Genomic DNA, 24,415 nt, shown 5'->3' with positions numbered 1-24,415 from the left:
GAGAAACAAGTGAAAAGAGGAGAAACAAGTGAAAAGAGGAGAAACAAGTGAAAAGAGCAAGAAGCGTCAATATGTGAGGAGAAACAAGTGAAAAGAGGAGAAACAAGTGAAAAGAGGAGAAACAAGCGAAAAGAGGGGAAACAAGCGAAAAGAGAAACAAGCGAAAAGAGGAGGAAACACTGAAAAGAGCAAGAAGCGTCGATATGTGAGGAGAAACAAGTGAAAAGAGGAGAAACAAGTGAAAAGAGGAGAAACAAGTGAAAAGAGGAGAAACAAGCGAAAAGAGGAGGAAACACTGTGAAAAGAGCAAGAAGCGTCGATATTTGAGGAGAAATAAGTGAAAAGAGGAGAAACAAGTGAAAAGAGGAGGAAACACTGTGAAAAGAGGAGAAACAAGTGAAAAGAGGAGAAACAAGTGAAAAGAGGAGAAACAAGTGAAAAGAGGAGGAAACACTGTGAAAAGAGCAAGAAGCGTCGATATGTGAGGAGAAACAAGTGAAAAGAGGAGAAACAAGTGAAAAGAGGAGAAACAAGCGAAAAGAGGAGAAACAAGCGAAAAGAGGAGAAACAAGCGAAAAGAGGAAACACTGTAAAAAGAGCAAGAAGCGTCGATATGTGAGGAGAAACAAGCGAAAAGAGGAGAAACAAGCGAAAAGAGGAGAAACAAGTGAAAGGAGGAGAAACAAGCGAAAAGAGGAGAAACAAGCGAAAAGAGGAGAAACAAGCGAAAAGAGCAAGAAGCATCGATATGTGAGGAGAAACAAGTGAAAAGAGGAGAAACAAGTGAAAAGAGGAGGAAACAAGTGAAAAGAGGAGGAAACACTGTGAAAAGAGCAAGAGGCGTCAATATGTGAGGAGAAACAAGCGAAGAGGAGAAACAAGTGAAAAGAGGAGAAACAAGTGAAAAGAGGAGAAACAAGCGAAGAGGAGGGAACATTGTAAAAAGAGCAAGAAGCGTCGATATGTGAGGAGAAACAAGTGAAAAGAGGAGAAACAAGTGAAAAGAGGAGAAACAAGTGAAAAGAGGAGAAACAAGCGAAAAGAGGAGAAACAAGCGAAAAGAGGAAACACTGTGAAAAGAGCAGGAAGCGTCGATATGTGAGGAGAAACAAGCGAAAAGAGGAGAAACAAGCGAAAAGAGGAGAAACAAGTGAAAAGAGCAAGAAGCATCGATATGTGAGGAGAAACAAGTGAAAAGGAGAAACAAGTGAAAAGAGGAGAAACAAGTGAAAAGAGGAGGAAACACTGTGAAAAGAGCTAGAAGCGTCATATGTGAGGAGAAACAAGCGAAGAGGAGAAACAAGTGAAAAGAGGAGAAACAAGTGAAAAGAGGAGAAACAAGTGAAAAGAGGAGAAACAAGCGAAAAGGAGAAACAAGCGAAAAGAGGAGAAACAAGCGAAAAGAGGAGAAACAAGTGAAAAGAGGAGAAACAAGCGAAAAGAGGAGGAAACACAGTAAAAAGAGCAAGAAGCGTCGATATTTGAGGAGAAACAAGTGAAAAGAGGAGAAACAAGTGAAAAGAGGAGGAAACACTGTGAAAAGAGGAGAAACAAGTGAAAAGAGCAAAAAGCATCGATATGTGAGGAGAAACAAGTGAAAAGAGGAGAAACAAGCGAAAAGAGCAAGAAGTATCGATATGTGAGGAGAAACAAGTGAAAAGGAGAAACAAGTGAAAAGAGGAGGAAACACTGTGAAAAGAGCTAGAAGCGTCATAAGTGAGGAGAAACAAGCGAAGAGGAGAAACAAGTGAAAAGAGGAGAAACAAGTGAAAAGAGGAGGAAACACTGTGAAAAGAGCAAGAAGCGTCGATATTTGAGGAGAAACAAGTGAAAAGAGGAGGAAAGACTGTGAAAAGAGCAAGAAGCGTCAATATGTGAGGAGAAACAAGTGAAAAGGAGAAACAAGTGAAAAGAGGAGAAACAAGTGAAAAGAGGAGAAACAAGCGAAAAGAGGAGGAAACACTGTGAAAAGAGCAAGAAGCGTCGATATGTGAGGAGAAACAAGCGAAAAGGAGAAACAAGTGAAAAGAGGAGAAACAAGTGAAAAGAGGAGAAACAAGCGAAAAGAGGAGGAAACGCTGTGAAAAAAGCAAGAAGCGTCGATATTTGAGGAGAAACAAGTGAAAAGAGGAGGAAACACTGTGAAAAGAGCAAGAAGCGTCAATATGTGAGGAGAAACAAGTGAAAAGAGGAGAAACAAGTGAAAAGAGGAGAAACAAGTGAAAAGAGGAGGAAACACTGTGAAAAGAGCAAGAAGCGTCGATATGTGAAGAGAAACAAGTGAAAAGAGGAGAAACAAATGAAAAGAGGAGAAACAAGTGAAAAGAGGAGAAACAAGCGAAAAGAGGAAACACTGTAAAAAGAGCAAGAAGCGTCGATATGTGAGGAGAAACAAGTGAAAAGAGAAGAAACAAGTGAAAAGAGGAGAAACAAGTGAAAAGAGCAAGAAGCGTCAATATGTGAGGAGAAACAAGTGAAAAGAGGAGAAACAAGTGAAAAGAGGAGAAACAAGCGAAAAGAGGGGAAACAAGCGAAAAGAGAAACAAGCGAAAAGAGGAGGAAACACTGAAAAGAGCAAGAAGCGTCGATATGTGAGGAGAAACAAGTGAAAAGAGGAGAAACAAGTGAAAAGAGGAGAAACAAGTGAAAAGAGGAGAAACAAGCGAAAAGAGGAGGAAACACTGTGAAAAGAGCAAGAAGCGTCGATATTTGAGGAGAAATAAGTGAAAAGAGGAGAAACAAGTGAAAAGAGGAGGAAACACTGTGAAAAGAGGAGAAACAAGTGAAAAGAGGAGAAACAAGTGAAAAGAGGAGAAACAAGTGAAAAGAGGAGGAAACACTGTGAAAAGAGCAAGAAGCGTCGATATGTGAGGAGAAACAAGTGAAAAGAGGAGAAACAAGTGAAAAGAGGAGAAACAAGCGAAAAGAGGAGAAACAAGCGAAAAGAGGAGAAACAAGCGAAAAGAGGAAACACTGTAAAAAGAGCAAGAAGCGTCGATATGTGAGGAGAAACAAGCGAAAAGAGGAGAAACAAGCGAAAAGAGGAGAAACAAGTGAAAGGAGGAGAAACAAGCGAAAAGAGGAGAAACAAGCGAAAAGAGGAGAAACAAGCGAAAAGAGCAAGAAGCATCGATATGTGAGGAGAAACAAGTGAAAAGAGGAGAAACAAGTGAAAAGAGGAGGAAACAAGTGAAAAGAGGAGGAAACACTGTGAAAAGAGCAAGAGGCGTCAATATGTGAGGAGAAACAAGCGAAGAGGAGAAACAAGTGAAAAGAGGAGAAACAAGTGAAAAGAGGAGAAACAAGCGAAGAGGAGGGAACATTGTAAAAAGAGCAAGAAGCGTCGATATGTGAGGAGAAACAAGTGAAAAGAGGAGAAACAAGTGAAAAGAGGAGAAACAAGTGAAAAGAGGAGAAACAAGCGAAAAGAGGAGAAACAAGCGAAAAGAGGAAACACTGTGAAAAGAGCAGGAAGCGTCGATATGTGAGGAGAAACAAGCGAAAAGAGGAGAAACAAGCGAAAAGAGGAGAAACAAGTGAAAAGAGCAAGAAGCATCGATATGTGAGGAGAAACAAGTGAAAAGGAGAAACAAGTGAAAAGAGGAGAAACAAGTGAAAAGAGGAGGAAACACTGTGAAAAGAGCTAGAAGCGTCATATGTGAGGAGAAACAAGCGAAGAGGAGAAACAAGTGAAAAGAGGAGAAACAAGTGAAAAGAGGAGGAAACACTGTGAAAAGAGCTAGAAGCATCGATATGTGAGGAGAAACAAGTGAAAAGGAGAAACAAGTGAAAAGAGGAGAAACAAGTGAAAAGAGGAGAAACAAGCGAAAAGAGGAGGAAACACTGTGAAAAGAGCAAGAAGCGTCGATATGTGAGGAGAAACAAGCGAAAAGGAGAAACAAGTGAAAAGAGGAGAAACAAGTGAAAAGAGGAGAAACAAGCGAAAAGAGAAGGAAACGCTGTGAAAAGAGCAAGAAGCGTCGATATTTGAGGAGAAACAAGTGAAAAGAGGAGGAAACACTGTGAAAAGAGCAAGAAGCGTCAATATGTGAGGAGAAACAAGTGAAAAGAGGAGAAACAAGTGAAAAGAGGAGAAACAAGTGAAAAGAGGAGGAAACACTGTGAAAAGAGCAAGAAGCGTCGATATGTGAAGAGAAACAAGTGAAAAGAGGAGAAACAAATGAAAAGAGGAGAAACAAGTGAAAAGAGGAGAAACAAGCGAAAAGAGGAAACACTGTAAAAAGAGCAAGAAGCGTCGATATGTGAGGAGAAACAAGTGAAAAGAGGAGAAACAAGTGAAAAGAGGAGAAACAAGTGAAAAGAGCAAGAAGCGTCAATATGTGAGGAGAAACAAGTGAAAAGAGAAGAAACAAGTGAAAAGAGGAGAAACAAGCGAAAAGAGGGGAAACAAGCGAAAAGAGAAACAAGCGAAAAGAGGAGGAAACACTGAAAAGAGCAAGAAGCGTCGATATGTGAGGAGAAACAAGTGAAAAGAGGAGAAACAAGTGAAAAGAGGAGAAACAAGTGAAAAGAGGAGAAACAAGCGAAAAGAGGAGGAAACACTGTGAAAAGAGCAAGAAGCGTCGATATTTGAGGAGAAATAAGTGAAAAGAGGAGAAACAAGTGAAAAGAGGAGGAAACACTGTGAAAAGAGGAGAAACAAGTGAAAAGAGGAGAAACAAGTGAAAAGAGGAGAAACAAGTGAAAAGAGGAGGAAACACTGTGAAAAGAGGAGAAACAAGTGAAAAGAGGAGAAACAAGTGAAAAGAGGAGGGAACATTGTAAAAAGAGCAAGAAGCGTCGATATGTGAGGAGAAACAAGTGAAAAGAGGAGAAACAAGTGAAAAGAGGAGGAAACACTGTGAAAAGAGCAAGAAGCGTCGATATGTGAGGAGAAACAAGCGAAAAGGAGAAACAAGTGAAAAGAGGAGAAACAAGCGAAAAGAGGAGGGAACACTGTGAAAAGAGCAAGAAGCGTCATATGTGAGGAGAAACAAGTGAAAAGAGGAGGAAACACTGTGAAAAGGAGAAACAAGTGAAAAGAGGAGAAACAAGCGAAAAGAGGAGAAACAAGCGAAAAGAGGAGGAAACACTGTAAAAAGAGCAAGAAGCGTCGATATGTGAGGAGAAACAAGTGAAAAGAGGAGAAACAAGTTAAAGAGGAGAAACAAGCGAAAAGAGGAGGAAACACTGAAAAGAGCAAGAAGCGTCAATATGTGAGGAGAAACAAGCGAAAAGAGGAGAAACAAGCGAAAAGAGGAGAAACAAGCGAAAAGAGCAAGAAGCATCGATATGTGAGGAGAAACAAGTGAAAAGAGGAGGAAACAAGTGAAAAGAGGAGGAAACACTGTGAAAAGAGCAAGAGGCGTCAATATGTGAGGAGAAACAAGCGAAGAGGAGAAACAAGTGAAAAGAGGAGAAACAAGTGAAAAGAGGAGAAACAAGCGAAGAGGAGGGAACATTGTAAAAAGAGCAAGAAGCGTCGATATGTGAGGAGAAACAAGTGAAAAGAGGAGAAACAAGTGAAAAGAGGAGAAACAAGTGAAAAGAGGAGAAACAAGCGAAAAGAGGAGAAACAAGCGAAAAGAGGAGAAACAAGCGAAAAGAGGAAACACTGTGAAAAGAGCAAGAAGCGTCGATATGTGAGGAGAAACAAGCGAAAAGAGGAGAAACAAGCGAAAAGAGGAGAAACAAGTGAAAAGAGCAAGAAGCATCGATATGTGAGGAGAAACAAGTGAAAAGGAGAAACAAGTGAAAAGAGGAGAAACAAGTGAAAAGAGGAGGAAACACTGTGAAAAGAGCTAGAAGCGTCATATGTGAGGAGAAACAAGCGAAGAGGAGAAACAAGTGAAAAGAGGAGAAACAAGTGAAAAGAGGAGGAAACACTGTGAAAAGAGCTAGAAGCATCGATATGTGAGGAGAAACAAGTGAAAAGGAGAAACAAGTGAAAAGAGGAGAAACAAGTGAAAAGAGGAGAAACAAGCGAAAAGAGGAGGAAACACTGTGAAAAGAGCAAGAAGCGTCGATATGTGAGGAGAAACAAGCGAAAAGGAGAAACAAGTGAAAAGAGGAGAAACAAGTGAAAAGAGGAGAAACAAGCGAAAAGAGAAGGAAACGCTGTGAAAAGAGCAAGAAGCGTCGATATTTGAGGAGAAACAAGTGAAAAGAGGAGGAAACACTGTGAAAAGAGCAAGAAGCGTCAATATGTGAGGAGAAACAAGTGAAAAGAGGAGAAACAAGTGAAAAGAGGAGAAACAAGTGAAAAGAGGAGGAAACACTGTGAAAAGAGCAAGAAGCGTCGATATGTGAAGAGAAACAAGTGAAAAGAGGAGAAACAAATGAAAAGAGGAGAAACAAGTGAAAAGAGGAGAAACAAGCGAAAAGAGGAAACACTGTAAAAAGAGCAAGAAGCGTCGATATGTGAGGAGAAACAAGTGAAAAGAGGAGAAACAAGTGAAAAGAGGAGAAACAAGTGAAAAGAGCAAGAAGCGTCAATATGTGAGGAGAAACAAGTGAAAAGAGGAGAAACAAGTGAAAAGAGGAGAAACAAGCGAAAAGAGGGGAAACAAGCGAAAAGAGAAACAAGCGAAAAGAGGAGGAAACACTGAAAAGAGCAAGAAGCGTCGATATGTGAGGAGAAACAAGTGAAAAGAGGAGAAACAAGTGAAAAGAGGAGAAACAAGTGAAAAGAGGAGAAACAAGCGAAAAGAGGAGGAAACACTGTGAAAAGAGCAAGAAGCGTCGATATTTGAGGAGAAATAAGTGAAAAGAGGAGAAACAAGTGAAAAGAGGAGGAAACACTGTGAAAAGAGGAGAAACAAGTGAAAAGAGGAGAAACAAGTGAAAAGAGGAGAAACAAGTGAAAAGAGGAGGAAACACTGTGAAAAGAGCAAGAAGCGTCGATATGTGAGGAGAAACAAGTGAAAAGAGGAGAAACAAGCGAAAAGAGGAGAAACAAGCGAAAAGAGGAAACACTGTAAAAAGAGCAAGAAGCGTCGATATGTGAGGAGAAACAGGCGAAAAGAGGAGAAACAAGCGAAAAGAGGAGAAACAAGTGAAAGGAGGAGAAACAAGCGAAAAGAGGAGAAACAAGCGAAAAGAGGAGAAACAAGCGAAAAGAGCAAGAAGCATCGATATGTGAGGAGAAACAAGTGAAAAGAGGAGAAACAAGTGAAAAGAGGAGGAAACAAGTGAAAAGAGGAGGAAACACTGTGAAAAGAGCAAGAGGCGTCAATATGTGAGGAGAAACAAGCGAAGAGGAGAAACAAGTGAAAAGAGGAGAAACAAGTGAAAAGAGGAGAAACAAGTGAAAAGAGGAGAAACAAGCGAAAAGAGGAGAAACAAGCGAAAAGAGGAGAAACAAGCGAAAAGAGGAAACACTGTGAAAAGAGCAAGAAGCGTCGATATGTGAGGAGAAACAAGCGAAAAGAGGAGAAACAAGCGAAAAGAGGAGAAACAAGTGAAAAGAGGAGAAACAAGCGAAAAGAGGAGAAACAAGCGAAAAGAGCAAGAAGCATCGATATGTGAGGAGAAACAAGTGAAAAGAGGAGAAACAAGTGAAAAGAGGAGGAAACACTGTGAAAAGAGGAGAAACAAGTGAAAAGAGGAGAAACAAGTGAAAAGAGGAGGGAACATTGTAAAAAGAGCAAGAAGCGTCGATATGTGAGGAGAAACAAGTGAAAAGAGGAGAAACAAGTGAAAAGAGGAGAAACAAGTGAAAAGAGGAGGAAACACTGTGAAAAGAGCAAGAAGCGTCGATATGTGAGGAGAAACAAGCGAAAAGGAGAAACAAGTGAAAAGAGGAGAAACAAGCGAAAAGAGGAGGGAACACTGTGAAAAGAGCAAGAAGCGTCATATGTGAGGAGAAACAAGTGAAAAGAGGAGGAAACACTGTGAAAAGAGGAGAAACAAGTGAAAAGAGGAGAAACAAGCGAAAAGAGGAGGAAACACTGTAAAAAGAGCAAGAAGCGTCGATATGTGAGGAGAAACAAGTGAAAAGAGGAGAAACAAGTTAAAGAGGAGAAACAAGCGAAAAGAGGAGGAAACACTGAAAAGAGCAAGAAGCGTCAATATGTGAGGAGAAACAAGCGAAAAGAGGAGAAACAAGCGAAAAGAGGAGAAACAAGCGAAAAGAGGAGAAACAAGTGAAAAGAGGAGAAACAAGCGAAAAGAGGAGGAAACACTGTGAAAAGAGCAAGAAGCGTCGATATTTGAGGAGAAACAAGTGAAAAGAGGAGAAACAAGTTAAAGAGGAGAAACAAGCAAAAAGAGGAGGAAACACTGTGAAAAGAGCAAGAAGCGTCAATATGTGAGGAGAAACAAGCGAAAAGGAGAAACAAGCGAAAAGAGGAGAAACAAGCGAAAAGAGGAGAAACAAGTGAAAAGAGGAGAAACAAGTGAAAAGAGGAGAAACAAGCGAAAAGAGGAGGAAACACTGTGAAAAGAGCAAGAAGCGTCGATATGTGAGGAGAAACAAGCGAAAAGGAGTAACAAGTGAAAAGAGGAGAAACAAGCGAAAAGAGGAGGAAACACTGTGAAAAGAGCAAGAAGCGTCGATATTTGAGGAGAAACAAGTGAAAAGAGGAGAAACAAGTTAAAGAGGAGAAACAAGCGAAAAGAGGAGGAAACACTGTGAAAAGAGCAAGAAGCGTCGATATGTGAGGAGAAACAAGCGAAAAGGAGAAACAAGCGAAAAGAGGAGAAACAAGCGAAAAGAGGAGAAACAAGTGAAAAGAGGAGAAACAAGCGAAAAGAGGAGGAAACACAGTAAAAAGAGCAAGAAGCGTCAATATGTGAGGAGAAACAAGTGAAAAGAGGAGAAACAAGTGAAAAGAGGAGAAACAAGCGAAAAGAGGGGAAACAAGCGAAAAGAGAAACAAGCGAAAAGAGGAGGAAACACTGAAAAGAGCAAGAAGCGTCGATATGTGAGGAGAAACAAGTGAAAAGAGGAGAAACAAGTGAAAAGAGGAGAAACAAGTGAAAAGAGGAGAAACAAGTGAAAAGAGGAGGAAACACTGTGAAAAGAGCAAGAAGCGTCGATATGTGAGGAGAAACAAGTGAAAAGAGGAGAAACAAGTTAGAGGAGAAACAAGCGAAAAGAGGAGAAACAAGCGAAAAGAGGAGAAACAAGTGAAAAGAGGAGAAACAAGTGAAAAGAGGAGAAACAAGCGAAAAGAGGAGGAAACACTGTGAAAAGAGCAAGAAGCGTCGATATTTGAGGAGAAACAAGTGAAAAGAGGAGAAACAAGTTAAAGAGGAGAAACAAGCGAAAAGAGGAGGAAACACTGTGAAAAGAGCAAGAAGCGTCGATATGTGAGGAGAAACAAGCGAAAAGGAGAAACAAGCGAAAAGAGGAGAAACAAGCGAAAAGAGGAGAAACAAGTGAAAAGAGGAGAAACAAGCGAAGAGAGGAAACACTGTAAAAAGAGCAAGAAGCGTCGATATGTGAGGAGAAACAAGTGAAAAGAGGAGAAACAAGTGAAAAGAGGAGAAACAAGTGAAAAGAGCAAGAAGCGTCAATATGTGAGGAGAAACAAGTGAAAAGAGGAGAAACAAGTGAAAAGAGGAGAAACAAGCGAAAAGGGGAAACAAGCGAAAAGAGAAACAAGCGAAAAGAGGAGGAAACACTGAAAAGAGCAAGAAGCGTCGATATGTGAGGAGAAACAAGTGAAAAGAGGAGAAACAAGTGAAAAGAGGAGAAACAAGTGAAAAGAGGAGAAACAAGCGAAAAGAGGAGGAAACACTGTGAAAAGAGCAAGAAGCGTCGATATTTGAGGAGAAATAAGTGAAAAGAGGAGAAACAAGTGAAAAGAGGAGGAAACACTGTGAAAAGAGGAGAAACAAGTGAAAAGAGGAGAAACAAGTGAAAAGAGGAGGAAACACTGTGAAAAGAGCAAGAGGCGTCAATATGTGAGGAGAAACAAGCGAAAAGAGGAGAAACAAGTGAAAAGAGGAGAAACAAGTGAAAAGAGGAGAAACAAGCGAAAAGAGGAGGGAACATTGTAAAAAGAGCAAGAAGCGTCGATATGTGAGGAGAAACAAGTGAAAAGAGGAGAAACAAGTGAAAAGAGGAGGAAACACTGTGAAAAGAGCAAGAAGCGTCGATATGTGAGGAGAAACAAGTGAAAAGAGGAGAAACAAGTGAAAAGAGGAGAAACAAGCGAAAAGAGGAGGGAACACTGTGAAAAGAGCAAGAAGCGTCATATGTGAGGAGAAACAAGTGAAAAGAGGAGGAAACACTGTGAAAAGATGAGAAACAAGTGAAAAGAGGAGAAACAAGCGAAAAGAGGAGAAACAAGCGAAAAGAGGAGAAACAAGCGAAAAGAGGAGGAAACACTGTAAAAAGAGCAAGAAGCGTCGATATGTGAGGAGAAACAAGTGAAAAGAGGAGAAACAAGTTAAAGAGGAGAAACAAGCGAAAAGAGGAGGAAACACTGTGAAAAGAGCAAGAAGCGTCAATATGTGAGGAGAAACAAGCGAAAAGAGGAGAAACAAGCGAAAAGAGGAGAAACAAGCGAAAAGAGGAGAAACAAGCGAAAAGAGGAGAAACAAGTGAAAAGAGGAGAAACAAGCGAAAAGAGGAGGAAACACTGTGAAAAGAGCAAGAAGCGTCGATATTTGAGGAGAAACAAGTGAAAAGAGGAGAAACAAGTTAAAGAGGAGAAACAAGCGAAAAGAGGAGGAAACACTGTAAAAAGAGCAAGAAGCGTCGATATGTGAGGAGAAACAAGTGAAAAGAGGAGAAACAAGTTAAAGAGGAGAAACAAGCGAAAAGAGGAGGAAACACTGTGAAAAGAGCAAGAAGCGTCGATATGTGAGGAGAAACAAGCGAAAAGAGGAGAAACAAGCGAAAAGAGGAGAAACAAGCGAAAAGAGGAGAAACAAGCGAAAAGAGGAGAAACAAGTGAAAAGAGGAGAAACAAGCGAAAAGAGGAGGAAACACAGTAAAAAGAGCAAGAAGCGTCGATATGTGAGGAGAAACAAGTGAAAAGAGGAGAAACAAGTGAAAAGAGGAGAAACAAGTGAAAAGAGGAGGAAACACTGTGAAAAGAGCAAGAGGCGTCAATATGTGAGGAGAAACAAGCGAAAAGAGGAGAAACAAGTGAAAAGAGGAGAAACAAGTGAAAAGAGAAACAAGTGAAAAGAGGAGGGAACATTGTAAAAAGAGCAAGAAGCGTCGATATGTGAGGAGAAACAAGTGAAAAGAGGAGAAACAAGTGAAAAGAGGAGAAACAAGTGAAAAGAGGAGAAACAAGCGAAAAGAGGAGAAACAAGCGAAAAGAGGAGAAACAAGCGAAAAGAGGAAACACTGTAAAAAGAGCAAGAAGCGTCGATATGTGAGGAGAAACAAGCGAAAAGAGGAGAAACAAGCGAAAAGAGGAGAAACAAGTGAAAAGAGGAGAAACAAGCGAAAAGAGAAGAAACAAGCGAAAAGAGGAGAAACAAGCGAAAAGAGCAAGAAGCATCGATATGTGAGGAGAAACAAGTGAAAAGAGGAGAAACAAGTGAAAAGAGGAGAAACAAGTGAAAAGAGGAGAAACAAGTGAAAAGAGGAGAAACAAGCGAAAAGAGGGAACATTGTAAAAAGAGCAAGAAGCGTCGATATGTGAGGAGAAACAAGTGAAAAGAGGAGGAAACACTGTGAAAAGAGCAAGAGGCGTCAATATGTGAGGAGAAACAAGCGAAAAGAGGAGAAACAAGTGAAAAGAGGAGAAACAAGTGAAAAGAGGAGAAACAAGCGAAAAGAGGGAACATTGTAAAAAGAGCAAGAAGCGTCGATATGTGAGGAGAAACAAGTGAAAAGAGGAGAAACAAGTGAAAAGAGGAGAAACAAGTGAAAAGAGGAGGAAACACTGTGAAAAGAGCAAGAAGCGTCGATATGTGAGGAGAAACAAGTGAAAAGAGGAGAAACAAGTGAAAAGAGGAGAAACAAGTGAAAAGAGGAGAAACAAGCGAAAAGAGGAGAAACAAGCGAAAAGAGGAGAAACAAGTGAAAAGAGGAGAAACAAGTGAAAAGAGGAGAAACAAGCGAAAAGAGGAGGAAACACTGTGAAAAGAGCAAGAAGCGTCGATATTTGAGGAGAAACAAGTGAAAAGAGGAGAAACAAGTTAAAGAGGAGAAACAAGCGAAAAGAGGAGGAAACACTGTGAAAAGAGCAAGAAGCGTCGATATGTGAGGAGAAACAAGCGAAAAGGAGAAACAAGCGAAAAGAGGAGAAACAAGCGAAAAGAGGAGAAACAAGTGAAAAGAGGAGAAACAAGCGAAGAGAGGAAACACTGTAAAAAGAGCAAGAAGCGTCGATATGTGAGGAGAAACAAGTGAAAAGAGGAGAAACAAGTGAAAAGAGGAGAAACAAGTGAAAAGAGCAAGAAGCGTCAATATGTGAGGAGAAACAAGTGAAAAGAGGAGAAACAAGTGAAAAGAGGAGAAACAAGCGAAAAGAGGGGAAACAAGCGAAAAGAGAAACAAGCGAAAAGAGGAGGAAACACTGAAAAGAGCAAGAAGCGTCGATATGTGAGGAGAAACAAGTGAAAAGAGGAGAAACAAGTGAAAAGAGGAGAAACAAGTGAAAAGAGGAGAAACAAGCGAAAAGAGGAGGAAACACTGTGAAAAGAGCAAGAAGCGTCGATATTTGAGGAGAAATAAGTGAAAAGAGGAGAAACAAGTGAAAAGAGGAGGAAACACTGTGAAAAGAGGAGAAACAAGTGAAAAGAGGAGAAACAAGTGAAAAGAGGAGGAAACACTGTGAAAAGAGCAAGAGGCGTCAATATGTGAGGAGAAACAAGCGAAAAGAGGAGAAACAAGTGAAAAGAGGAGAAACAAGTGAAAAGAGGAGAAACAAGCGAAAAGAGGAGGGAACATTGTAAAAAGAGCAAGAAGCGTCGATATGTGAGGAGAAACAAGTGAAAAGAGGAGAAACAAGTGAAAAGAGGAGGAAACACTGTGAAAAGAGCAAGAAGCGTCGATATGTGAGGAGAAACAAGTGAAAAGAGGAGAAACAAGTTAAAGAGGAGAAACAAGCGAAAAGAGGAGGAAACACTGTGAAAAGAGCAAGAAGCGTCAATATGTGAGGAGAAACAAGCGAAAAGAGGAGAAACAAGCGAAAAGAGGAGAAACAAGCGAAAAGAGGAGAAACAAGCGAAAAGAGGAGAAACAAGTGAAAAGAGGAGAAACAAGCGAAAAGAGGAGGAAACACTGTGAAAAGAGCAAGAAGCGTCGATATTTGAGGAGAAACAAGTGAAAAGAGGAGAAACAAGTTAAAGAGGAGAAACAAGCGAAAAGAGGAGGAAACACTGTAAAAAGAGCAAGAAGCGTCGATATGTGAGGAGAAACAAGTGAAAAGAGGAGAAACAAGTTAAAGAGGAGAAACAAGCGAAAAGAGGAGGAAACACTGTGAAAAGAGCAAGAAGCGTCGATATGTGAGGAGAAACAAGCGAAAAGAGGAGAAACAAGCGAAAAGAGGAGAAACAAGCGAAAAGAGGAGAAACAAGCGAAAAGAGGAGAAACAAGTGAAAAGAGGAGAAACAAGCGAAAAGAGGAGGAAACACAGTAAAAAGAGCAAGAAGCGTCGATATGTGAGGAGAAACAAGTGAAAAGAGGAGAAACAAGTGAAAAGAGGAGAAACAAGTGAAAAGAGGAGGAAACACTGTGAAAAGAGCAAGAGGCGTCAATATGTGAGGAGAAACAAGTGAAAAGAGGAGAAACAAGTGAAAAGAGGAGAAACAAGTGAAAAGAGGAGAAACAAGCGAAAAGAGGAGAAACAAGCGAAAAGAGGAGAAACAAGCGAAAAGAGGAAACACTGTAAAAAGAGCAAGAAGCGTCGATATGTGAGGAGAAACAAGCGAAAAGAGGAGAAACAAGCGAAAAGAGGAGAAACAAGTGAAAAGAGGAGAAACAAGCGAAAAGAGAAGAAACAAGCGAAAAGAGGAGAAACAAGCGAAAAGAGCAAGAAGCATCGATATGTGAGGAGAAACAAGTGAAAAGAGGAGAAACAAGTGAAAAGAGGAGAAACAAGTGAAAAGAGGAGAAACAAGTGAAAAGAGGAGAAACAAGCGAAAAGAGGGAACATTGTAAAAAGAGCAAGAAGCGTCGATATGTGAGGAGAAACAAGTGAAAAGAGGAGGAAACACTGTGAAAAGAGCAAGAGGCGTCAATATGTGAGGAGAAACAAGCGAAAAGAGGAGAAACAAGTGAAAAGAGGAGAAACAAGTGAAAAGAGGAGAAACAAGCGAAAAGAGGGAACATTGTAAAAAGAGCAAGAAGCGTCGATATGTGAGGAGAAACAAGTGAAAAGAGGAGAAACAAGTGAAAAGAGGAGAAACAAGTGAAAAGAGGAGAAACAAGTGAAAAGAGGAGGAAACACTGTGAAAAGAGCAAGAAGCGTCGATATGTGAGGAGAAACAAGTGAAAAGAGGAGAAACAAGTGAAAAGAGGAGAAACAAGTGAAAAGAGGAGAAACAAGCGAAAAGAGGAGGAAACACTGTGAAAAGAGGAGAAACAAGTGAAAAGAGGAGAAACAAGTGAAAAGAGGAGGAAACACTGTGAAAAGAGCAAGAGGCGTCAATATGTGAGGAGAAACAAGCGAAAAGAGGAGGAAACAAGTGAAAAGAGGAGGAAACACTGTGAAAAGAGCAAGAGGCGTCAATATGTGAGGAGAAACAAGCGAAAAGAGGAGAAACAAGTGAAAAGAGGAGAAACAAGTGAAAAGAGGAGAAACAAGCGAAAAGAGGAGAAACAAGTGAAAAGAGGAGGAAACACTGTGAAAAGAGCAAGAAGCGTCGATATGTGAGGAGAAACAAGTGAAAAGAGGAGAAACAAGTGAAAAGAGGAGAAACAAGTGAAAAGAGGAGAAACAAGCGAAAAGAGCAAGAAGCATCGATATGTGAGGAGAAACAAGTGAAAAGAGGAGAAACAAGTGAAAAGAGGAGAAACAAGTGAAAAGAGGAGAAACAAGTGAAAAGAGGAGAAACAAGCGAAAAGAGGGAACATTGTAAAAAGAGCAAGAAGCGTCGATATGTGAGGAGAAACAAGTGAAAAGAGGAGGAAACACTGTGAAAAGAGCAAGAGGCGTCAATATGTGAGGAGAAACAAGCGAAAAGAGGAGGAAACAAGTGAAAAGAGGAGGAAACACTGTGAAAAGAGCAAGAAGCGTCGATATGTGAGGAGAAACAAGTGAAAAGAGGAGAAACAAGTTAGAGGAGAAACAAGCGAAAAGAGGAGAAACAAGCGAAAAGAGGAGAAACAAGTGAAAAGAGGAGAAACAAGTGAAAAGAGGAGAAACAAGCGAAAAGAGGAGGAAACACTGTGAAAAGAGCAAGAAGCGTCGATATTTGAGGAGAAACAAGTGAAAAGAGGAGAAACAAGTTAAAGAGGAGAAACAAGCGAAAAGAGGAGGAAACACTGTGAAAAGAGCAAGAAGCGTCGATATGTGAGGAGAAACAAGCGAAAAGGAGAAACAAGCGAAAAGAGGAGAAACAAGCGAAAAGAGGAGAAACAAGTGAAAAGAGGAGAAACAAGCGAAGAGAGGAAACACTGTAAAAAGAGCAAGAAGCGTCGATATGTGAGGAGAAACAAGTGAAAAGAGGAGAAACAAGTGAAAAGAGGAGAAACAAGTGAAAAGAGCAAGAAGCATCAATATGTGAGGAGAAACAAGTGAAAAGAGGAGAAACAAGTGAAAAGAGGAGAAACAAGCGAAAAGAGGGGAAACAAGCGAAAAGAGAAACAAGCGAAAAGAGGAGGAAACACTGAAAAGAGCAAGAAGCGTCGATATGTGAGGAGAAACAAGTGAAAAGAGGAGAAACAAGTGAAAAGAGGAGAAACAAGTGAAAAGAGGAGAAACAAGCGAAAAGAGGAGGAAACACTGTGAAAAGAGCAAGAAGCGTCGATATTTGAGGAGAAATAAGTGAAAAGAGGAGAAACAAGTGAAAAGAGGAGGAAACACTGTGAAAAGAGGAGAAACAAGTGAAAAGAGGAGAAACAAGTGAAAAGAGGAGGAAACACTGTGAAAAGAGCAAGAGGCGTCAATATGTGAGGAGAAACAAGCGAAAAGAGGAGAAACAAGTGAAAAGAGGAGAAACAAGTGAAAAGAGGAGAAACAAGCGAAAAGAGGAGGGAACATTGTAAAAAGAGCAAGAAGCGTCGATATGTGAGGAGAAACAAGTGAAAAGAGGAGAAACAAGTGAAAAGAGGAGGAAACACTGTGAAAAGAGCAAGAAGCGTCGATATGTGAGGAGAAACAAGTGAAAAGAGGAGAAACAAGTTAAAGAGGAGAAACAAGCGAAAAGAGGAGGAAACACTGTGAAAAGAGCAAGAAGCGTCAATATGTGAGGAGAAACAAGCGAAAAGAGGAGAAACAAGCGAAAAGAGGAGAAACAAGCGAAAAGAGGAGAAACAAGCGAAAAGAGGAGAAACAAGTGAAAAGAGGAGAAACAAGCGAAAAGAGGAGGAAACACTGTGAAAAGAGCAAGAAGCGTCGATATTTGAGGAGAAACAAGTGAAAAGAGGAGAAACAAGTTAAAGAGGAGAAACAAGCGAAAAGAGGAGGAAACACTGTAAAAAGAGCAAGAAGCGTCGATATGTGAGGAGAAACAAGTGAAAAGAGGAGAAACAAGTTAAAGAGGAGAAACAAGCGAAAAGAGGAGGAAACACTGTGAAAAGAGCAAGAAGCGTCGATATGTGAGGAGAAACAAGCGAAAAGAGGAGAAACAAGCGAAAAGAGGAGAAACAAGCGAAAAGAGGAGAAACAAGCGAAAAGAGGAGAAACAAGTGAAAAGAGGAGAAACAAGCGAAAAGAGGAGGAAACACAGTAAAAAGAGCAAGAAGCGTCGATATGTGAGGAGAAACAAGTGAAAAGAGGAGAAACAAGTGAAAAGAGGAGAAACAAGTGAAAAGAGGAGGAAACACTGTGAAAAGAGCAAGAGGCGTCAATATGTGAGGAGAAACAAGTGAAAAGAGGAGAAACAAGTGAAAAGAGGAGAAACAAGTGAAAAGAGGAGAAACAAGCGAAAAGAGGAGAAACAAGCGAAAAGAGGAGAAACAAGCGAAAAGAGGAAACACTGTAAAAAGAGCAAGAAGCGTCGATATGTGAGGAGAAACAAGCGAAAAGAGGAGAAACAAGCGAAAAGAGGAGAAACAAGTGAAAAGAGGAGAAACAAGCGAAAAGAGAAGAAACAAGCGAAAAGAGGAGAAACAAGCGAAAAGAGCAAGAAGCATCGATATGTGAGGAGAAACAAGTGAAAAGAGGAGAAACAAGTGAAAAGAGGAGAAACAAGTGAAAAGAGGAGAAACAAGTGAAAAGAGGAGAAACAAGCGAAAAGAGGGAACATTGTAAAAAGAGCAAGAAGCGTCGATATGTGAGGAGAAACAAGTGAAAAGAGGAGGAAACACTGTGAAAAGAGCAAGAGGCGTCAATATGTGAGGAGAAACAAGCGAAAAGAGGAGAAACAAGTGAAAAGAGGAGAAACAAGTGAAAAGAGGAGAAACAAGCGAAAAGAGGGAACATTGTAAAAAGAGCAAGAAGCGTCGATATGTGAGGAGAAACAAGTGAAAAGAGGAGAAACAAGTGAAAAGAGGAGAAACAAGTGAAAAGAGGAGAAACAAGTGAAAAGAGGAGGAAACACTGTGAAAAGAGCAAGAAGCGTCGATATGTGAGGAGAAACAAGTGAAAAGAGGAGAAACAAGTGAAAAGAGGAGAAACAAGTGAAAAGAGGAGAAACAAGCGAAAAGAGGAGGAAACACTGTGAAAAGAGGAGAAACAAGTGAAAAGAGGAGAAACAAGTGAAAAGAGGAGGAAACACTGTGAAAAGAGCAAGAGGCGTCAATATGTGAGGAGAAACAAGCGAAAAGAGGAGGAAACAAGTGAAAAGAGGAGGAAACACTGTGAAAAGAGCAAGAGGCGTCAATATGTGAGGAGAAACAAGCGAAAAGAGGAGAAACAAGTGAAAAGAGGAGAAACAAGTGAAAAGAGGAGAAACAAGCGAAAAGAGGAGAAACAAGTGAAAAGAGGAGGAAACACTGTGAAAAGAGCAAGAAGCGTCGATATGTGAGGAGAAACAAGTGAAAAGAGGAGAAACAAGTGAAAAGAGGAGAAACAAGTGAAAAGAGGAGAAACAAGCGAAAAGAGCAAGAAGCATCGATATGTGAGGAGAAACAAGTGAAAAGAGGAGAAACAAGTGAAAAGAGGAGACACAAGTGAAAAGAGGAGAAACAAGTGAAAAGAGGGAACATTGTAAAAAGAGCAAGAAGCGTCGATATGTGAGGAGAAACAAGTGAAAAGAGGAGGAAACACTGTGAAAAGAGCAAGAGGCGTCAATATGTGAGGAGAAACAAGCGAAAAGAGGAGGAAACAAGTGAAAAGAGGAGGAAACACTGTGAAAAGAGCAAGAGGCGTCAATATGTGAGGAGAAACAAGCGAAAAGAGGAGAAACAAGTGAAAAGAGGAGAAACAAGTGAAAAGAGGAGAAACAAGCGAAAAGAGGGAACATTGTAAAAAGAGCAAGAAGCGTCGATATGTGAGGAGAAACAAGTGAAAAGAGGAGAAACAAGTGAAAAGAGGAGAAACAAGTGAAAAGAGGAGAAACAAGTGAAAAGAGGAGAAACAAGTGAAAAGAGGAGGAAACACTGTGAAAAGAGCAAGAAGCGTCGATATGTGAGGAGAAACAAGTGAAAAGAGGAGAAACAAGTGAAAAGAGGAGAAACAAGTGAAAAGAGGAGAAACAAGTGAAAAGAGGAGAAACAAGCGAAAAGAGGGAACATTGTAAAAAGAGCAAGAAGCGTCGATATGTGAGGAGAAACAAGTGAAAAGAGGAGGAAACACTGTGAAAAGAGCAAGAGGCGTCAATATGTGAGGAGAAACAAGCGAAAAGAGGAGGAAACAAGTGAAAAGAGGAGGAAACACTGTGAAAAGAGCAAGAGGCGTCAATATGTGAGGAGAAACAAGCGAAAAGAGGAGAAACAAGTGAAAAGAGGAGAAACAAGTGAAAAGAGGAGAAACAAGCGAAAAGAGGGAACATTGTAAAAAGAGCAAGAAGCGTCGATATGTGAGGAGAAACAAGTGAAAAGAGGAGAAACAAGTGAAAAGAGGAGAAACAAGTGAAAAGAGGAGAAACAAGTGAAAAGAGGAGAAAAAAGTGAAAAGAGGAGGAAACACTGTGAAAAGAGCAAGAAGCGTCGATATGTGAGGAGAAACAAGTGAAAAGAGGAGAAACAAGTGAAAAGAGGAGAAACAAGTGAAAAGAGGAGAAACAAGCGAAAAGAGGAGGAAACACTGTGAAAAGAGGAGAAACAAGTGAAAAGAGGAGAAACAAGTGAAAAGAGGAGGAAACACTGTGAAAAGAGCAAGAGGCGTCAATATGTGAGGAGAAACAAGCGAAAAGAGGAGGAAACAAGTGAAAAGAGGAGGAAACACTGTGAAAAGAGCAAGAGGCGTCAATATGTGAGGAGAAACAAGCGAAAAGAGGAGAAACAAGTGAAAAGAGGAGAAACAAGTGAAAAGAGGAGAAACAAGCGAAAAGAGGAGAAACAAGTGAAAAGAGGAGGAAACACTGTGAAAAGAGCAAGAAGCGTCGATATGTGAGGAGAAACAAGTGAAAAGAGGAGAAACAAGTGAAAAGAGGAGAAACAAGTGAAAAGAGGAGAAACAAGCGAAAAGAGGAGGAAACACTGTGAAAAGAGGAGAAACAAGTGAAAAGAGGAGAAACAAGTGAAAAGAGGAGGAAACACTGTGAAAAGAGCAAGAGGCGTCAATATGTGAGGAGAAACAAGCGAAAAGAGGAGAAACAAGTGAAAAGAGGAGAAACAAGTGAAAAGAGGAGGGAACATTGTAAAAAGAGCAAGAAGCGTCGATATGTGAGGAGAAACAAGTGAAAAGAGGAGAAACAAGTGAAAAGAGGAGAAACAAGCGAAAAGAGGAGGGAACATTGTAAAAAGAGCAAGAAGCGTCGATATGTGAGGAGAAACAAGTGAAAAGAGGAGAAACAAGTGAAAAGAGGAGAAACAAGTGAAAAGAGGAGGAAACACTGTGAAAAGAGCAAGAAGCGTCGATATGTGAGGAGAAACAAGTGAAAAGAGGAGAAACAAGTGAAAAGAGGAGAAACAAGTGAAAAGAGGAGAAACAAGCGAAAAGAGGAGAAACAAGCGAAAAGAGGAGAAACAAGCGAAAAGAGGAAACACTGTGAAAAGAGCAAGAAGCGTCGATATGTGAGGAGAAACAAGCGAAAAGAGGAGAAACAAGCGAAAAGAGGAGAAACAAGTGAAAAGAGGAGAAACAAGCGAAAAGAGGAGAAACAAGCGAAAAGAGCAAGAAGCATCGATATGTGAGGAGAAACAAGTGAAAAGAGGAGAAACAAGTGAAAAGAGGAGAAACAAGCGAAAAGAGGAGAAACAAGCGAAAAGAGGAGAAACAAGTGAAAAGAGGAGAAACAAGTGAAAAGAGGAGAAACAAGTGAAAAGAGGAGGAAACACTGTGAAAAGAGCAAGAAGCGTCGATATGTGAGGAGAAACAAGCGAAAAGGAGAAACAAGTGAAAAGAGGAGAAACAAGCGAAAAGAGGAGGGAACACTGTGAAAAGAGCAAGAAGCGTCAATATGTAAGGAGAAACAAGTGAAAAGAGGAGAAACAAGTGAAAAGAGGAGAAACAAGCGAAAAGAGGAGAAACAAGCGAAAAGAGGAGAAACAAGCGAAAAGAGGAGAAACAAGCGAAAAGAGGAGGAAACATTGTGAAAAGAGCAAGAAGCGTCGATATGTGAGGAGAAACAAGCGAAAAGGAGAAACAAGTGAAAAGGAGAAACAAGCGAAAAGAGGAGAAACAAGTGAAACAAGTGAAAAGAGGAGAAACAAGCGAAAAGAGGAGGAAACACTGTAAAAAGTGCAAGAAGCATCGATATGTGAGGAGAAACAAGTGAAAAGAGGAGAAACAAGCGAAAAGAGGAGAAACAAGCGAAAAGAGGAGAAACAAGTGAAAAGAGGAGAAACAAGTGAAAAGAGGAGAAACAAGCGAAACAAGTGAAAAGAGGAGAAACAAGTGAAAAGGGGTGTGACTCACCGCAGGAAGTGTTGATGGCGTCGCGGAGCTCGGCGTATTTCCATTTGCTCAGTTCGTACTTCTTTGTTCCGGCGGCAGCTTTGGACGCCTGAACCTGAGGACCCCTGCACACACACACACACACTTTACCAGAGAGGACACTGGGACAGGGGGCGGAGTCAGGGGCGGAGTCAGAGGCAGGGCGACGGAGGAGGAGTTTAAGCACAAAGAAGTTTAGACTTTAGAAGAATTCCACATTTTGGTTGATTTTTTTTGCTTTAAAAAAATAAAATATTGGAGCTTTTTAAATCTTATTTGGTCCTGAAAGTTTGACGACAATGTTGTTGTTGTTGTTGTTGTTGTTGTTTTATGGCGGTGACATCATCTCAGACCATCGTGTTTGTGCAACGTCATCAGTTCATGAGGTCATCAGTTCATGAGGTCATCAGTTCATGAGGTCATCAGTTCATGAGGTCATCAGTTCATGAGGTCATCACAGTTCATGAGGTCATCAGTTCATGAGGTCATCAGTTCATGAGGTCATCACAGTTCATGAGGTCATCAGTTCATGAGGTCATCAGTTCATGAGGTCATCAGTTCATGAGGTCATCACAGTTCATGAGGTCATCACAGTTCATGAGGTCGTCATCAGTTCATGAGGTCATCAGTTCATGAGGTCATCAGTTCATGAGGTCATCACAGTTCATGAGGTCATCAGTTCATGAGGTCATCTCAGTTCATGAGGTCATCAGTTCATGAGGTCATCACAGTTCATGAGGTCATCAGTTCATGAGGTCATCAGTTCATGAGGTCATCAGTTCATGAGGTCATCAGTTCATGAGGTCATCACAGTTCATGAGGTCATCAGTTCATGAGGTCATCAGTTCATGAGGTCATCACAGTTCATGAGGTCATCAGTTCATGAGGTCATCAGTTCATGAGGTCATCAGTTCATGAGGTCATCAGTTCATGAGGTCATCAGTTCATGAGGTCATCACAGTTCATGAGGTCATCAGTTCATGAGGTCATCAGTTCATGAGGTCATCACAGTTCATGAGGTCATCAGTTCATGAGGTCATCAGTTCATGAGGTCATCACAGTTCATGAGGTCATCACAGTTCATGAGGTCGTCATCAGTTCATGAGGTCATCACAGTTCATGAGGTCATCAGTTCATGAGGTCATCACAGTTCATGAGGTCATCTCAGTTCATGAGGTCATCAGTTCATGAGGTCATCAGTTCATGAGGTCATCAGTTCATGAGGTCATCAGTTCATGAGGTCATCACAGTTCATGAGGTCATCAGTTCATGAGGTCATCACAGTTCATGAGGTCATCAGTTCATGAGGTCATCTCAGTTCATGAGGTCATCAGTTCATGAGGTCATCACAGTTCATGAGGTCATCAGTTCATGAGGTCATCAGTTCATGAGGTCATCAGTTCATGAGGTCATCACAGTTCATGAGGTCATCAGTTCATGAGGTCATCAGTTCATGAGGTCATCACAGTTCATGAGGTCATCAGTTCATGAGGTCATCAGTTCATGAGGTCATCAGTTCATGAGGTCATCACAGTTCATGAGGTCATCACAGTTCATGAGGTCGTCATCAGTTCATGAGGTCATCACAGTTCATGAGGTCATCAGTTCATGAGGTCATCACAGTTCATGAGGTCATCTCAGTTCATGAGGTCATCAGTTCATGAGGTCATCAGTTCATGAGGTCATCAGTTCATGAGGTCATCACAGTTCATGAGGTCATCAGTTCATGAGGTCATCACAGTTCATGAGGTCATCAGTTCATGAGGTCATCTCAGTTCATGAGGTCATCACAGTTCATGAGGTCATCAGTTCATGAGGTCATCACAGTTCATGAGGTCATCACAGTTCATGAGGTCATCACAGTTCATGAGGTCATCACAGTTCATGAGGTCATCAGTTCATGAGGTCATCAGTTCATGAGGTCATCACAGTTCATGAGGTCATCAGTTCATGAGGTCATCACAGTTCATGAGGTCATCACAGTTCATGAGGTCATCAGTTCATGAGGTCATCAGTTCATGAGGTCATCACAGTTCATGAGGTCATCACAGTTCATGAGGTCATCAGTTCATGAGGTCATCAGTTCATGAGGTCATCACAGTTCATGAGGTCATCACAGTTCATGAGGTCATCAGTTCATGAGGTCATCAGTTCATGAGGTCATCACAGTTCATGAGGTCATCAGTTCATGAGGTCATCAGTTCATGAGGTCATCAGTTCATGAGGTCATCAGTTCATGAGGTCATCACAGTTCATGAGGTCATCACAGTTCATGAGGTCATCACAGTTCATGAGGTCATCACAGTTCATGAGGTCATGATGAAACTCAAAGACTTTGTTTTTGTGAAGCAGTAAATTCTTCAAACTAAAGCTCAGAACATATTTGTGTTTTTATCATTCTAAGAGTCTAAAACATTCTCTAATATAAATCTCTGAGTTTAGACTTATGGTCCAGGACCAGGTGTGGACCAGGTGTGGACCAGGTGTGGACCAGGTGTGGACCAGGTGTGGACCAGGTGTGGACCAGGTGTCACCGGGTGAAAGCGTGACGACACCGGGTGAAAGCGTGACGACACCGGGTGAAAGCGTGACGTCACCGGGTGAAAGCGTGACGACACCGGGTGAAAGCGTGACGACACCGGGTGAAAGCGTGACGACACCGGGTGAAAGCGTGACGACACCGGGTGAAAGCGTGACGACACCGGGTGAAAGCGTGACGACACCGGGTGAAAGCGTGACGACACCGGGTGAAAGCGTGACGACACCGGGTGAAAGCGTGACGACACCGGGTGAAAGCGTGACGTCACCGGGTGAAAGCGTGACGTCACCGGGTGAAAGCGTGACGTCACCGGGTGAAAGCGTGACGTCACCGGGTGAAAGCGTGACGACACCGGGTGAAAGCGTGACGACACCGGGTGAAAGCGTGACGACACCGGGTGAAAGCGTGACGACACCGGGTGAAAGCGTGACGACACCGGGTGAAAGCGTGACGACACCGGGTGAAAGCGTGACGTCACCGGGTGAAAGCGTGACGACACCGGGTGAAAGCGTGACGACACCGGGTGAAAGCGTGACGACACCGGGTGAAAGCGTGACGACACCGGGTGAAAGCGTGACGTCACCGGGTGAAAGCGTGACGTCACCGGGTGAAAGCGTGACGTCACCGGGTGAAAGCGTGACGTCACCGGGTGAAAGCGTGACGACACCGGGTGAAAGCGTGACGACACCGGGTGAAAGCGTGACGTCACCGGGTGAAAGCGTGACGTCACCGGGTGAAAGCGTGACGACACCGGGTGAAAGCGTGACGACACCGGGTGAAAGCGTGACGACACCGGGTGAAAGCGTGACGTCACCGG

The 24,415-nt window shown here is 41.6% G+C and overlaps 1 protein-coding gene across 3 annotated transcripts in view; it reads right to left on the bottom strand.

Moving 5' to 3' along the window:
• The window catches only part of LOC140380581 (unconventional myosin-VI-like), a 153,439-nt gene that overhangs the window by 11,669 nt on the left and 117,355 nt on the right, over positions 1-24,415 (bottom strand). For all 3 annotated transcript variants that reach the window (XM_072464446.1, XM_072464447.1, XM_072464448.1), the window contains one exon: positions 21,042-21,145. In XM_072464446.1, the coding sequence (XP_072320547.1) occupies positions 21,042-21,145 (104 nt within the window). The remainder of the gene's footprint in view (positions 1-21,041; positions 21,146-24,415) is intronic.

Source organism: Eucyclogobius newberryi, unplaced genomic scaffold (genome assembly GCF_026437365.1).
Source record: "Eucyclogobius newberryi isolate DKJ021-1_F unplaced genomic scaffold, fEucNew1.0.hap1 SCAF_49, whole genome shotgun sequence".
In the NCBI taxonomy this organism is placed as follows: Eukaryota; Metazoa; Chordata; class Actinopteri; order Gobiiformes; family Gobiidae; genus Eucyclogobius; species Eucyclogobius newberryi.
This window is presented reverse-complemented; position numbering and strand designations above follow the sequence as displayed.